The sequence below is a fragment of the Macaca thibetana genome, chromosome 19 (assembly GCF_024542745.1).
Source record: "Macaca thibetana thibetana isolate TM-01 chromosome 19, ASM2454274v1, whole genome shotgun sequence".
NCBI lineage: Eukaryota > Metazoa > Chordata > Mammalia > Primates > Cercopithecidae > Macaca > Macaca thibetana.
In genome coordinates this window covers 27,924,204-27,937,706 of record NC_065596.1, presented here as the reverse complement: position 1 = coordinate 27,937,706, position 13,503 = coordinate 27,924,204, and the positions used below count along the sequence as shown (strand labels likewise).

At 53.6% G+C, this 13,503-nt stretch overlaps 1 protein-coding gene across 1 annotated transcript; it reads left to right on the top strand.

The window, feature by feature from the left end:
* The first annotated feature begins 2,094 nt into the window (after window positions 1-2,094).
* LOC126943515 (60S ribosomal protein L19-like) lies at window positions 2,095-2,697 on the top strand. Its single transcript, XM_050772355.1, has one exon. It carries the CDS (start codon window positions 2,260-2,262, stop codon window positions 2,623-2,625), a length of 366 nt encoding a protein of 121 aa, XP_050628312.1. The 5' UTR covers window positions 2,095-2,259; the 3' UTR covers window positions 2,626-2,697.
* Window positions 2,698-13,503: the final 10,806 nt, after the last annotated feature.

Here is a 13,503-nt window from a genome sequence, read left to right as displayed (position 1 = left end):
GAGGCAGGAGAATGGCGTGAACCCAGGAGGCGGAGCTTGCAGTGAGCCGAGATCGCGCCACTGCACTCCAGCCTGGGCAACAGCGTGAGACTCCGTCTCAAAAAAAAAAAAAAAAAAAATTAGCTGGGTGTGGTGGCAGGCACTTGTAGTTCCAGCTACTAGGGATGCTGAAGCAGGAGAATTGCGTGAACCAGGAGGTGGAGATTTCAGTGAGCTGAGATCGCACCACTGCACTCCAGCCTGGGTGACAGAGCGAGACTCCGTCTCAAGAGAAAAAAAAAAAAAAAAAACTAGCCGGCCACGGTGGTTGGATGCCTGTAGTCCCAGCTACTCAGGAGGCTGAGGCAGAAGAATTGCTTGAACCCAGGAGGCGGAGGTTGCAGTGAACCAACACAATGCCACTGCACTCCAGCCTCGGCGACAGAGTGAGATTCTGGCTCAAAATTAAAAAACAAAAAACAAACAAACAAAAATTAGCCAGGCGTGGTGGTGCATGCCTGTGATCCCAGCTACTCAGGAGGCTGAGGCAGGAGAATCGCTTGAACTCAGGAGGCAGAGGTTGCAGTGAGCCGAGATCGCACCACTGCATTCTAGCCTGGGCGACAGAGTGAGACTCCGTCTCAAAAAAAAGAAAAAAAAAGTAAATAAATAACTAAAGTCAGCATATGTTAAAAAGTAATAATAATAAAACAAAATAAAATTAGCCAGACATGGTGGCACATGGTCCTAGCTACTCAGGAGGCTGAGGCAGAAGGATTGCTTGAGCCCAGGAGGTCAAGATTGCAGTGAATTATGATCCAGCCTTTATACAGTGAAATACTCTGCAACAGTGAAAGTGACCAATCAGCAGGGAGCAGTGGTGCACCACTACTGGGGAGGCCAAGGTGGGAGGATCACTAGAGGCCAGAAGTTCAACGCCAGACTGGGCAACAACAAAGTGAGACCCCTGTCTTGAAAGGAAAGAAGGAAGGAAGGAAGGAAGGAAGGAAGGAAGGAAGGAAGGAAGGAGGGAAGGAGGGAGGGAGGGAGGGAGGTCAGTCATGGCTGGGCACAGTGGCTCACGCCTGTAATCCCAGCACTTTGGGCAGCTGAGGCAGGTGGGTCACCTAAGGTAGGGAATTTGAGACCAGGCTGGCCAACATGGTGAAACCCCGTCTCTACTAAAAATACAAAAATTAGCCGGGCCTGGTGGCATTGGGGCTGTAATCCCAGCTACTCGGGAGGCTGGGTCTCAAGAATCACTTGAACTCGGGAGGCAGAGGTTGCAAGGAGCCAAGATCGCACCACTGCCACTCCAGCCTGGGCAACAGAGCCAGGCTCTGTGGAGAAGCAGGGGTGGGGGATGAGGGGAAGAAAGAAAGAAAGAAAAAAAAGTAAAAGTAAACAAGAACATGAATGAATCTTGCAAACATTAGGCTGCATAACAAAAGTCATACAGACACCAAAGAGAACGTATTTCATGGTCCATTTATATGAAATTCTAGAACAAGCAAAACTAATCTCTGGTGTTAGAATTCAGGATAATGATTATCCTGAGGATGATTAGGGTAAGCAGGATCAGGAAATGGGGCTAAGAACTTTCTGTTTCTCCACCTAGGTGCTGGTTGCATGGAGTTCTGCACTTAAGAGTTTGGGAGGGGCCGGGCGCGGTGGCTGACTCCTGTAATCCCAGAACTTTGGGAGGACAAGGAGGGTAGATCACTTGAGCCCAGAAGTTGGTGACCAGCCTGGGGCATAAGAGTGAGACCCCTCCCATCCCCATCTCTATTAAAAAAAAAAAAAAAAAAAGCCGGGCGCAGTGGCTCATGCCTGTAATCCCAGCACTTTGGGAGGCCAAGGAGGACGGATCATGAGGTCAGGAGATCGAGACCATCCTTGCTAACACGGTGAAACCCCGTCTCTACTAAAAAATACAAAAAAAAACTGGCCGGGCGAGGTAGCGGGCGCCTGTAGTCCCAGCTACTCAGGAGGCTGAGGCAGGAGAATGGCGGGAACCCGGGAGGCGGAGCTTGCAGTGAGCTGAGATCCGGCCACTGCACTTCAGCCTGGGCGACAGAACGAGACTCCGTCTCAAAAAAAAAGAAAAAAAAAAAAAAGGTCTGGTTAGGTCCCAGTGAGACTAATGAAATCACCAATGCCAACTCTCCTCAGCAGATCCGAAAGCTGATCAAAGATGGGCTGATCATCCGCAAGCCTGTGACGGTCCATTCCCGGGCACGATGCCGGAAAAATACCTTGGCCCGCCGGAAGGGGAGGCACATGGGCATAGGTAAGCGGAAGGGTACAGCCAATGCTCGAATGCCAGAGAAGGTCACGTGGATGAGGAGAATGAGGATTCTGCGCCTGCTGCTCAGAAGATACCATGAGTCTAAGAAGATTGATCGCCACATGTATCACAGCCTGTACCTGAAGGTGAAGGGGAATGTGTTCAAAAACAAGAGTATTCTCATGGAACACATCCACAAGCTGAAGGCAGACAAGGCCCGCAAGAAGCTCCTGGCTGACCAGGCTGAGGCCCGCAGGTCTAAGACCAAGGAAGCACGCAAGCGCCGTGAAGAGCGCCTCCAGGCCAAGAAGGAGGAGATTATCAAGACTTTGTCCAAGGAGGAAGAGACCAAGAAATAAAAGCTCCCCCTTTGTCTGTACATACTGGCCTCCGTGATTACATAGATCAGCCATGAAAATAAAACAAGCCTTTAAAAAAAAAAAAAAAAAAATAGCCGGGCTGGTGGCATGCGCCTGTAATCCCAGCTACTCGGGAGGCTGAGGCAGGAGAATTGCTGAAACCGGGAGGCAGACGTTGCAGGGAGCAGAGATCGCACTCCAGCCTGGGGGACAGAGCCAGACTCTGTCTCAGGAAAAAAAAAAAAAAAAAAAAAAAAAAGGGCCAGGTGCGGTGGCTCACGCGTGTAATCCCAGCACATTGGGAGGCCGAAGCGGATGGATCACGAGGTCAAGAGTTCAAGACCACCCTGACCAAGATGGTGAAACCCGTCTCTAGTAAAAATACAAAAAAATTAGCCGGGCATGGTGGTGGGGGCCTGTCATCCCAACTACTCAGGAGGCTGAGGCAGACAATTGAACTTGGGAGGCGGAGGTTGCAGTGAGCCGAGATCACACCACTGTACTCCAGCCTGGGTGACAAAGCGAGACTCCGTCTCAAAAAAAAAAAAAAAAAAAAAAAAAAAAAGAGTTTGAGAGCTTCAGGAGTTCAAGGCTGCAATGAGCTCTGATCACGCCAGCCTGAGCAACGAGGGAGACCTTGTTTCTAAAAAAAAAAAAAAAAGGATTTGGGAGCTTTAGAGAATAGAGAAGTATGTAACTTATGCTACAGCTTAAACAATGATCTCAATAAATCAAAAAATAAATTTTACAAGTTCAACAATAATCATAAAAAATACTTTGTGTTTATTTGTGGAATGGAGTTAAATGCTACCATTAGTACGACCTGGCTAAGGGCGGACTTGAAGGTCTCCCAGGAAATTTGATAATCACACCGGCGGACACGTTTCCCACTTTCCACCAGGGGGCGGTGCGGCGCACTCCCCGCCGCTTGAGACAAACGGGCATGCATATTAATTCAACAAACCTGAAACCATGAGAACCTACTTTGTGCGGGGCCTCCTTCTAGTTTCCCGATCTGTGAAATGGGAATTAGAATGTCCCTGCCGCCATGGAGCTCACTTTCTCCAGAAGACAGACAACAAACAGCTAAACGAAGGAATAGGTAGAGACCAGGCGAGGCGGTTCAGGCCTGTAGTCCCAGCACTTCGGGAGGCTGAGGCCAGAAGATCGCTTGAGGCCAGGAATTCGAGACCAGACCAGGTAACATAATGAGACCCCCCATCTCTACAAAAAAATTTAAAATTAGCCAGGCGTGATGGTGTGCACCTGTGCTCCCAGGTACTTGGGAGGCTGGGGAAGGAGGATCCTTTGAGCCCAGAAGTTGGACACCTGGGCAACATAGTAAGACCCCCTCTCTAAAAAATAATAATAAAATAAAATTAAAAAAAATTTTTTTTAAAGGCCTGGAGTGGTAGCCCACGCCTGTAATCCTAGCACTCTGGAAGGCTGATCACTTACAGCTAGGAATTCGAGACCAGCCTGAGTGATATGGTGAGACACTGTCTCTACTAAAAATACAAAAATTAGGCTGGGTGCGGTGGCTCACTCCTGTAATCCCAGCACTTTGGGAGGCTGAGGAGGGCGGATCACGAGGTCAGGAGATCGAGACCATCCTGGCTAATGCAGTGAAACCCCGTCTCTACTAAAAATACAAAAACAAAATTAGCTGGGCGTGGTGGCGGGTGCCTGTAGTCCCAACTACTCGGGAGGCTGAGGCAGGAGAATGGCATGAACCCGAGAGGCAGAGCTTGTAGTGAGCCAAGATCGCGCCACTGCACTCCAGGCTGGGCGACAGAGCAAGACTCCGTCTCAAAAAAAAAGAAAGAAAAAATTAGCAGGGCATGGTGGCACACACCTGTGGTCCCAGCTACTCAGGAGGCTGAGGTGGGAGGATCACTCGAGCCCAGGAGGTTGAGACTACAGTGAGCTGTGATGACATGACTGCCCCAGCTTGGGCAACAGAGCAAGACACTGTCTTAAAAAAAATAAGGCCATGTATAGTGTCTCATGCATATAATCCCAGCACTTTAGGGGATGGAGGCAGGAGGATCACCTGAGCCCAGGAGTTATAGACCAGCCGGGGCACCATAGGGAGACCTCATCTCTACAAAATAATATAAAATTAACTGGCCATGGTGGTAGAAGGTAGTCCCAGCTATTCAGGAGGGAGGCTGAGGTGGGAGGATTGCTTAGGTCTGGGAGGTGGAGGCTGCAGTGAGCCATGTTCACACCACTGCACTCTAGACTAGGTGACAGAGTGAGACCCTGTCAAAAAAAAAAAAAAAGTCCAGGCGCGGTGGCTCAGGCCTGTAATCCCAGCACTTTGGGAGGCCAAGGTGGGTGGATCATGAGGTCAGGAGTTTGAGACCAGCCTGACCAACATGGTGAAACCCCATCTCTACTAAAAATACAAAAATTAGTGGGGCTTGGTGGTGTGTGCCTGTAATCCCAGTACTCAAGAGGCTGAGGCAGGAGAATTGCTTGAACTCAGGAGGCAGAGGTTGCACTGAGCTGAGATCATGCCACTGTACTCCAGCCTGGGCGACAGAGCAAGACTCTGTCTCAAACAAACAAACTCTCTCTCTCTCTATATATATATATATACATATATCTTGAATCCTACTACAGCTCTCATCTCCACTTCCTGGATCTATGGATGGTCATAAGGATGTAACCAGGTCATGCATGTAAAGCTCTGAATTGGCACAGAGCCTAGCACACAGTAGGTGAACTGACAGAGCTGCCATGATGATGATGATGATGATGACAATTGGTCTCTCAGATCCTTCATCCTTCCGGCTGCCCCCCTAAACTCCTCTCTGTCCCTGACATCCACATCCACTACTTCAGCCAATCCCACCAGCTCGCTCTTTCTTCTTTCTTTCTCTTTTCTTTTCCTTTCCTTTCCCTTTCCCTTTTCCTTTCCCTTTCCCTCTTTCTCTCTCTTTCTTTTTCTTTCTTTCCTCTCTTTCTTTCCCTCCCTTCCTTCCTTCCTTTCCTTTCTTCCTTCCTTCCTTTCCTTTCTTCCTTCCTTCCTTTCCTTTCTTCCTTCTCTCCTTCCTTCCTTCCTTTCCTTTCCTTCCTTCCTTCCTTCCTTCCTTCCTTCCTTCCTTCCTTCCTTCCTTCCTTCCTTTTCCTTCCTTCCTTCCTTCCTTGACAGTGTCTCGTTCTGTTGCCTAGGTTGGAGTGCAATGGCATGATCTTGGCTCACTGCAACCTCCACCTTCCAGGTTCAAGCCTTTCTCCTTCCTCAGCCTCCCGAGTAGCTGGAATTACAGGCATGCACCACCACACCCAGCTACTTTTTGTATTTTTGGTAGAGATGGGGTTTCACCATATTGGCCAGGCTGGCCTCAAACTCCTGGCCGCAAATGATCCTCCTGCATCGGCCTCCCAAAGTGCTGGAATTACAGATGTGAGCCACCGTGCCCAGCTGCAAATAGCACTTTTTCAAAGACATCATCCCTCAACACTCCTGACGGCCCTTCCCTGCTTCCTTTTTCTACTTGAAGTTTCACTTTGTATTGCAACTATTTCTTGAATGTCTATCTGCCACAGACCAGAGTGTCCCTCCCATGAAGGCAGGATTTGTATCCGTTTTGCTCACAGCTGCATCCCCATGCCTACAACTGCACCAGTGCCTGGCACAGGGGAGACACTCAGTTGTAATTGCTGAGTGAGTGGATATAAGAATAAATGGGGCCAGGCATGGTGGCGCACGCCTATAATCCCAGCACTTTGGGAGGCCGAGGCGGGTGGATCACAAGGTCAAGAGATCGACACCATCCTGGCCAACATGGTGAAACCCCGTCTCTACTACAAATACAAAAATTAGCCGGGCATGGTGGCGGGCGGCTGTAGTCCCAGCTACTCAGGAGGCTGAGGCAGGAGAATGGCTTGAACCCGGGAGGCGGAGGTTGCAGTGAGCCGAGATCCCACCACTGCACTCCAGCCTGAGCGACAGGGCGAGACTCCGTTTCGATAGATAGATAGATATATAGATATAGATATAGATATAGATAGATATAGATATAGATATATAGATATAGATATATAGATATAGATGTATGTATATTCCATCTCCCCTGGTGGTTGTGAGGATGAATTGGGTTTGGATTTGCAGGCTTCCTGAGGTAGCGACATCGTCGATGCAAAGGTGGGCTTTTTGCGCGGCGCCTGTGCTTCCGCCTTCTGCCGCTCGGGGGCAGCAGGCGCCCGGCGGATTCGCCCGCGCGGCCGCACCGGGAAAGGAGCGGGGGCAAGTCCTCAGGAGGAAGCTGATGAAATCCTGGCCAACTCGCAGTGAGCTCATCCCGCCCGGGCGCCTCCGGAAGCCACGGGGCCGCCCGGCCTCCGCCTGGCCCGAGCGATAAAGCTCTCGTGCCGAACCAGGGCGGGAAGTCCTTCCTGAAGTCTGCCCTGCGTGGGGCCTGCTGCCAGAAGCCTGGGCCGGAGGGGAGGGGAGAGGACAAAGTGGCGAATGGTCCCCTGGCTGTCTTAGAAGGATGAAAAGTGAATTCTGAGCCTGGCTGTGGGAGTAAGAAAAAGGGCATTGGGGCCGGGCACGGTGGCTCAAGCCTGTAATCCCAGCACTTTGGGAGGCCGAGACGGGCGGATCACGAGTTCAGGAGATCGAGACCATCCTGGCTAACACGGTGAAACCCCGTCTCTACTAAAATACAAAAATAATTAGCCGGGCGAGGTGGCGGGCGCCTGTAGTCCCAGCTACTCGGGAGGCTGAGGCAGGAGAATGGCGTGAACCCGGGAGGCGGGGCTTGCAGTGAGCTGAGATCCAGCCACTGCACTCCAGCCTGGGCAACAGAGCCAGACTCCGTCTCAAAAAAAAAAAAAAAGAAAAAGAAAAAGGGCATTGGGGGAGGGAGAGCGGGGCGGAAGAGACAGAGACAAGAGATGGGAGAGACGACGGGAAGAAGAGGCAAAGGTGGGGAGACTGAGGCAGAGGAGGAAGAGAGAGAGACAGAATCAAGGAGGGACAGCTGAGAAAGTCAGATGGAGCAACAGAGACAGGGAGAGACAGAGATGGCAGAGAGAAGGAGAGACAGAGATAGGGAGAGACAAAGATGGAGGAGACAGGGAGCTACAGAGGTGGCAGAGACAGAGACAGGGAGAGACAGAGATGATGGAGACAGAGACAGGGAGAGACAGAGATGGTAGAGACAGAGACAGGGAGAGACAGATGGCAGAGATAGAGACAGAGATGATGGAGACAGAGATGGAAACAGACAGTGGTGGCGGAGACAGAGACAGGGAGAAATGAGACAGAGTCGGGAAGAGACAGAAGTGGCAGAGACAGAGACGGGGAGAGACAGATGGCGGAGACAGAGACGGGGAGAGACAGCAGTGGTGGAGACAGATGGGAGAGACAGATGGAAGAAACAGAGGTGGGACATGGGAGACAGAGACAAAGGCAGAAAGAGATCTACAGGGAGACAGAGACAGGAGAGAGAAACACGGGAAAGAGAGAGACGGAGAGACCCAGGAGTGGCAGAGATGGGGGAGTCAGGAGCGACGCAGAGGTGAGGCAGATGGAGTCAAAGTAGGGGTTCAGAGGTGCCGAGCTGGAGGTAGGGGAGACGGGGCGAGGGGGCCGGGGAGGGGCATTCGGGGCGGGCCTGCGAGATCCGGGTGGGACGGGGCGGGGCGCGCCCCTCCCCTCCCCGCCCTCCCAGCCCCCAGCCCGGAGCCCCGCGGCGGCGGCGCGGGCCGAGTCTCCAAGTTACCAAGTTACCGCAGGATTCGGGAGCTTCTCACTGGCGCGGCCGCGGCCAATCAGAGAGCAGCGCCGCTGTTCTCGGGCAGGAGGCCTGGAGACACGCGCACCTTCCCCCGACACCCAGCGAAGCGCGCTGACACACAATCGCATCGGCGCGCTCACACACACACACCGTCCCAGAGACAAACAACGTCGCACCCCGCACATACACAATCACAGTGACACACACAGCGAGAGACACACGTCTCAGGAACACACAGACACACAGCATCACACAGACACACAAAATCGCAGTGACAGCCGGGCACGGTGGCTCATGCCTGTAATCCCAGCATTTTGGGAGGCCGAGGCAGGTGGATCACTTGAGGTCGGGAGTTCGAGACCAGCCTAACCAACGTGGTGAAGCCCCGTCTCTACTAAAAATACGAAATTAGCTGGGCGTGGTGGTATGCACCTGTAGTCCCAGCTACTTGGGAGTCTGAGGCAGGAGATTCGCTTGAACCCGGGAGGTGGAGGTTGCAATGAGCCAAGATCACTGCCACTGCACTCCAACTTGGACAATAGCAAAACTCCGTCTCAAAAAACAAAAAACCTCAGTGACACAGACAGTCCCAGGACACATAGCACTCCCCAGACCCACAACCACAGGTCCACACAGTGCTGCCCAGGCACATGCAATCTCCATGAGTTATGCACAGTCCCTTGAACACACAACATCACCCTGAAACACAGTATCAGTGACATACAATCAATGCAGTGACACTCATAATCCCACAACAAATTGGTCCCAACACACTCACTAGATCACAGTGATACAATCGCAACAGTGACACATTCAATCACAGTGAGACACAATATTGCACACACACAATCTATTAGACACATACACAGTTCCATGGACACACAACATCACACAACCAAAATGACACACAACCACAGTGACACACAGCATTTCACAGGCACATACTGTCGGTGATACACAGTCCCACAGACATGCATTTCAGACACAATCACAATGTGACACACACCCACAATCCCACCATGCACCACATTGTCCAGGCACACACAATAACAGTAGGATGTATGCACATCTTCCCCCAACACCCAGCACAGCACATGGTCACACACTGTCACAGTGACACAATCACAGTCCCACCACCCACAACACAAGTACCACTGACACACTCAGTGGCACACAATCCCACATACACACAGCATTGTATACATGTGCACACCATCACCACGACATACACACACAACCCCAGTGACACAGCATTACACAAACACATCCAACCACGACAACAGGACAGTACAGTGTGACATAGCACCTTCACAAATCTTCCTCCTAACACAACATCACTCTGACACACATACAATCCCAGCATGACAGAGACACAATCACATGGGCACACACATCTCACTGCCAGACCAGCGTGCTGCACAGAACCACACACATCACACCATCATGATCACACACAGCACACCAGAACATCACACAATTGTACACTGACACACAATCACATTGTCACAGCAGCCCATGACATGTAGCATTGTGACAAATGTAGCATGCTGACACACACCATCACACTGACACACAATCCATCAAGTGACACACAATAGCACACACTGACACAACCACCACCATAATGTGTGAACCCCCGACACAACAGCACACTAACATAGACCTACAGAGGACTCCAGCACACACACAGTCACACAAACACCCAACCCGCCCATCCCTGCCCTTGCCCCAGGAAGCTGTGTTAGATGTGGGACGGTGGGGGAGGGATGCGCTGTGTGTGTGTGTGTGTGTGCGTGCGTGTGTGTGTGTGCGCCAGCGCGGGCTGTGCCTCCCCCTCCCAGCCCTTCCCCGGGGGCGGGGCCGTGCGGCAGCCGCTGTTACCGGGTAAACTTCTCCGCCCCCCCCAGCGCGGCCATTAGTCAACTCCCCCCCCAGGATGATGTCATCGCCTCATTCTGGAGGCTGAGTAATCCTCAACTCCGCCCCGCCAGGTACCAGGGTAGGGGCGGGCCGCACCTGGGCTCACCAAGTCTGGAGCTGGGATCTGGAGCTGCAGGCGGCGCTGCCTTAGGTCTCCCGGGGAGGGAGGGGACTGAGGAATTGGGCCTCTCTGAAGTGGCCCAGCCATGCACGTTAGGGTCTCTCGAGACTGGGGGCTCCCAGTCCGGATCCATGGGGCCAAGTAAAGGTGCTGCAGGGCTGGATCTTCCAGACCTGGGGGTCTGGGACTGGGGAGGGCCCCCTAACCTCTCCACTACCCCCTCGTCCCCAGCTACACCACTGTGAGGGGCTGGGTCGCTTGACCAAGTGTCTGGGGAATCTGAGACCCGGGGCTTGGACTTCTGGGGTCCTTGGCACTATGAGGCCTGGGACCCTGGCGCAGGGTGGGGGGTCGGTGGCAACAGATAAGGAGAGCGACTCTGAAGTCCGATGCCCACGTCCTGGGAGATCAACCACCTGGACTCCGGGGAAAAGGGCTCATAGGGGTGGGAAGTGGGCAGGTCTGCACCCTGGGGCTGGGCAGGTGGTCCCACCTAGGTAAATTGGATGCCTGAGGGTCTGGTGACTGTTAGGGGCAGGAGTGTCTCCCATCATCAGTGTGGTGAGGGCCAAGATGCCCAGGAGCTCTGTGACATCTTAGGGTCGGGAGCCCAAAGGCCTGAGTCCGCGTTTCTTGTGGAAGTGGGATGTTTAGCCCTAGTTTTCCTGGGATCAGACATGGCTGTGTCCCCTTCTGGGGGGACCCTCAGTTTTTGTGTCCCGGAGCTGGGACATCTGCATCTCCTAAGAGGAGGGGGTTCATATCCTTGTTTTCACGGGTTCAGGCATGCCTGGGTCCTTTGGGGGTGCAGTGACACCCCTATTTTTATAGGGTCAGGACGCCTGGGTTCGATTCTGGAAGGGAACTTCAGCCGCTATGTTCAAGAGCCACCATACCTAATCCTGTTTTGCGGGGTGGGGCGGGGGAACAACCAGTCCCTGTCTTCATGGAGTCAGGGTGCTCAGGTCTCCTTGTGGGAGGAGGGCCCTTGGTGTCTGTTTGCACAAGGCCAACTCCAGGTTGCCATTCTGGGAGTAGGAACAGAATGCGCAACCCCGTTTCCAGCCCATCCCAACTGCCCATCCTCACCCGAGAGTGCGGGGCAGGGGAGCAGGGAGGTGGATGGTGCACAGCCCGGGTATCACCCAGCCGGTCGCAGGTTTGCAGGCCGCGCGCCCGGCAGCTCCCCGGGGCCCGGCTCCCCGCCCCCCGTGCCGAGGGCTCCCCCAGATCCGGGCGGACGCGGCGGTGGCCAATGAGCTCGCTCGCCGTCTCCGGGAGCTGGGCCGGCTCTGCCCGCCTGGCATTGGGCACGCGGTGGGCAGCGGCGGGCGGGGCCTAGGGGGTCCTCGCGCCTGGTTGGGCCAGGCTTGTTGCTGGGTAACGGGGCGGCGAGTTTCCCCTGGCAACGGCGGCGGGTACCGCTCACTGGCTGGCCGGGAAGGAGGGGGGGCGCGGGCGCAGGCAGGCCCCGCAGACCCCAGCAACAGCGCGCGGCCCCCGCCCCGCCGGGAAGCGGTAACCTTCACACGCGCGCCGGCCGCTCGGACCCTGCGGACGCCCGCGCCCCCGCCCAGCCCCCACCCGGCCCCGGTCCAGCCTCCGGGCCTGCAGGGTCGGCCACACCGAGGGGACCCGGGAGACCCCCTCCCCACCGCGGAAAGCCAGGACTCAGACCCTGCAGTGAAAAGTTAAGTCCTTCCCAACTCCCTCTCCCCAGGCTGCGAAATCTGCTTCCCCAGAATGGCAGACAAGATCTTGGAGATGAGACGGTTTTAGGTCTGCAGTCAACCAGCTCTATTTTGTCTCACCAGCACTTCACATCCGGCTTACTACCTCCGGGCACTATTCTAAGTATGTTACAAATACGAACTCATTTCATCTTCACAATATTTTTGGTCCTGCCTGTGCCGATCCCTTTTGGACAGAGAGGGAAACTGAGGCACAGAGCAGGGAAGCTGCTTGCTCAAGGTCATAATTTGAACCCATGTCGGGTTCAAATGACTCCAGCGCCCGGGCACGTTATCGTTCCTCTGTGCTGTGAGCCCGTGGGAGAGGCATTAACGTTCAAAATAAGAAACTTCACAGTCAAGAAAACACACTCGTGGCCGCCCTGTGGGCCACCAGTTTGAGACCACGGCCTCACCATGAGCATCTGTGCAAATAGACACCAGCTGTCTTCCTCCCAGAAGGAGACCTGGGCATCCTGACCCCATGAACACAGGGACTGGTCGTCTCTACCCAAACTGGATTCAGGCATCATGGTTTTTGAACATAGGGCTGATGATCCTTCCCAGAAGAGAATGCAGGCATCCTGGCCCCATAAAAATAGGGGCCCTGAGCCGGGTTCAGTGGCTCAGGCCTGGAATCCCAGCACTTTGGGAGGCCTAGGCAGGTGGATCACCTGGGGTCAGGAGTTCGAGACCAGCCTGGCCAACATGGCAAAACCCTGTCTCTATTAAAAATACAAAAATTATCCAAGCGTGGTGGTGCATGCCTGTAGTCCCAGCTACTCAGGAGGCTGAGGCAGGAGAATTACTTGAACCTGGGAGGCGGAGGTTGCAAGTGAGCCAAGATATCGCACCACTGCACTCAAGCCTGGGCAACGGTGAGACTCCATCTCAAAAAAAAAAACGAAAAACAGAAAAAAAAACCCCACAAAAATTAGCCAGGCATGGTGGCACATGCCTGTAGCCCTAGCTACTCAGGAGACTGAGGCAGGAGAATCGCTTGAACCTGGGAGGCATAGGTCGCAGTGAGCCGAGATCGTGCCACCGCACTCCAGCCTGGGTGACAGAGCGAGACTTCCTCTCAAAAAAAAAAAAAAAGGGGGTCCAGACCGGGCCCAGTGGTTCATGCCTGTAATCCCAGTACTTTGGAAGGCTGAGGTGGGGGAATCACTTGAGCCCAGGAGTCCAAGACCAGCCTGAGCAAAATCGTGAAACCTCATTTTTACTAAAAATACAAAAATTAGCTGGGCGTGGTGGCATGGGCCTGTAGTCCCAGCTACTTAGGAGGCTGAGGCAGGAGAATCACCCAAGCCTGGGAGGCGGAAGTTGCAGTGAGCCAATATCGTGCCTC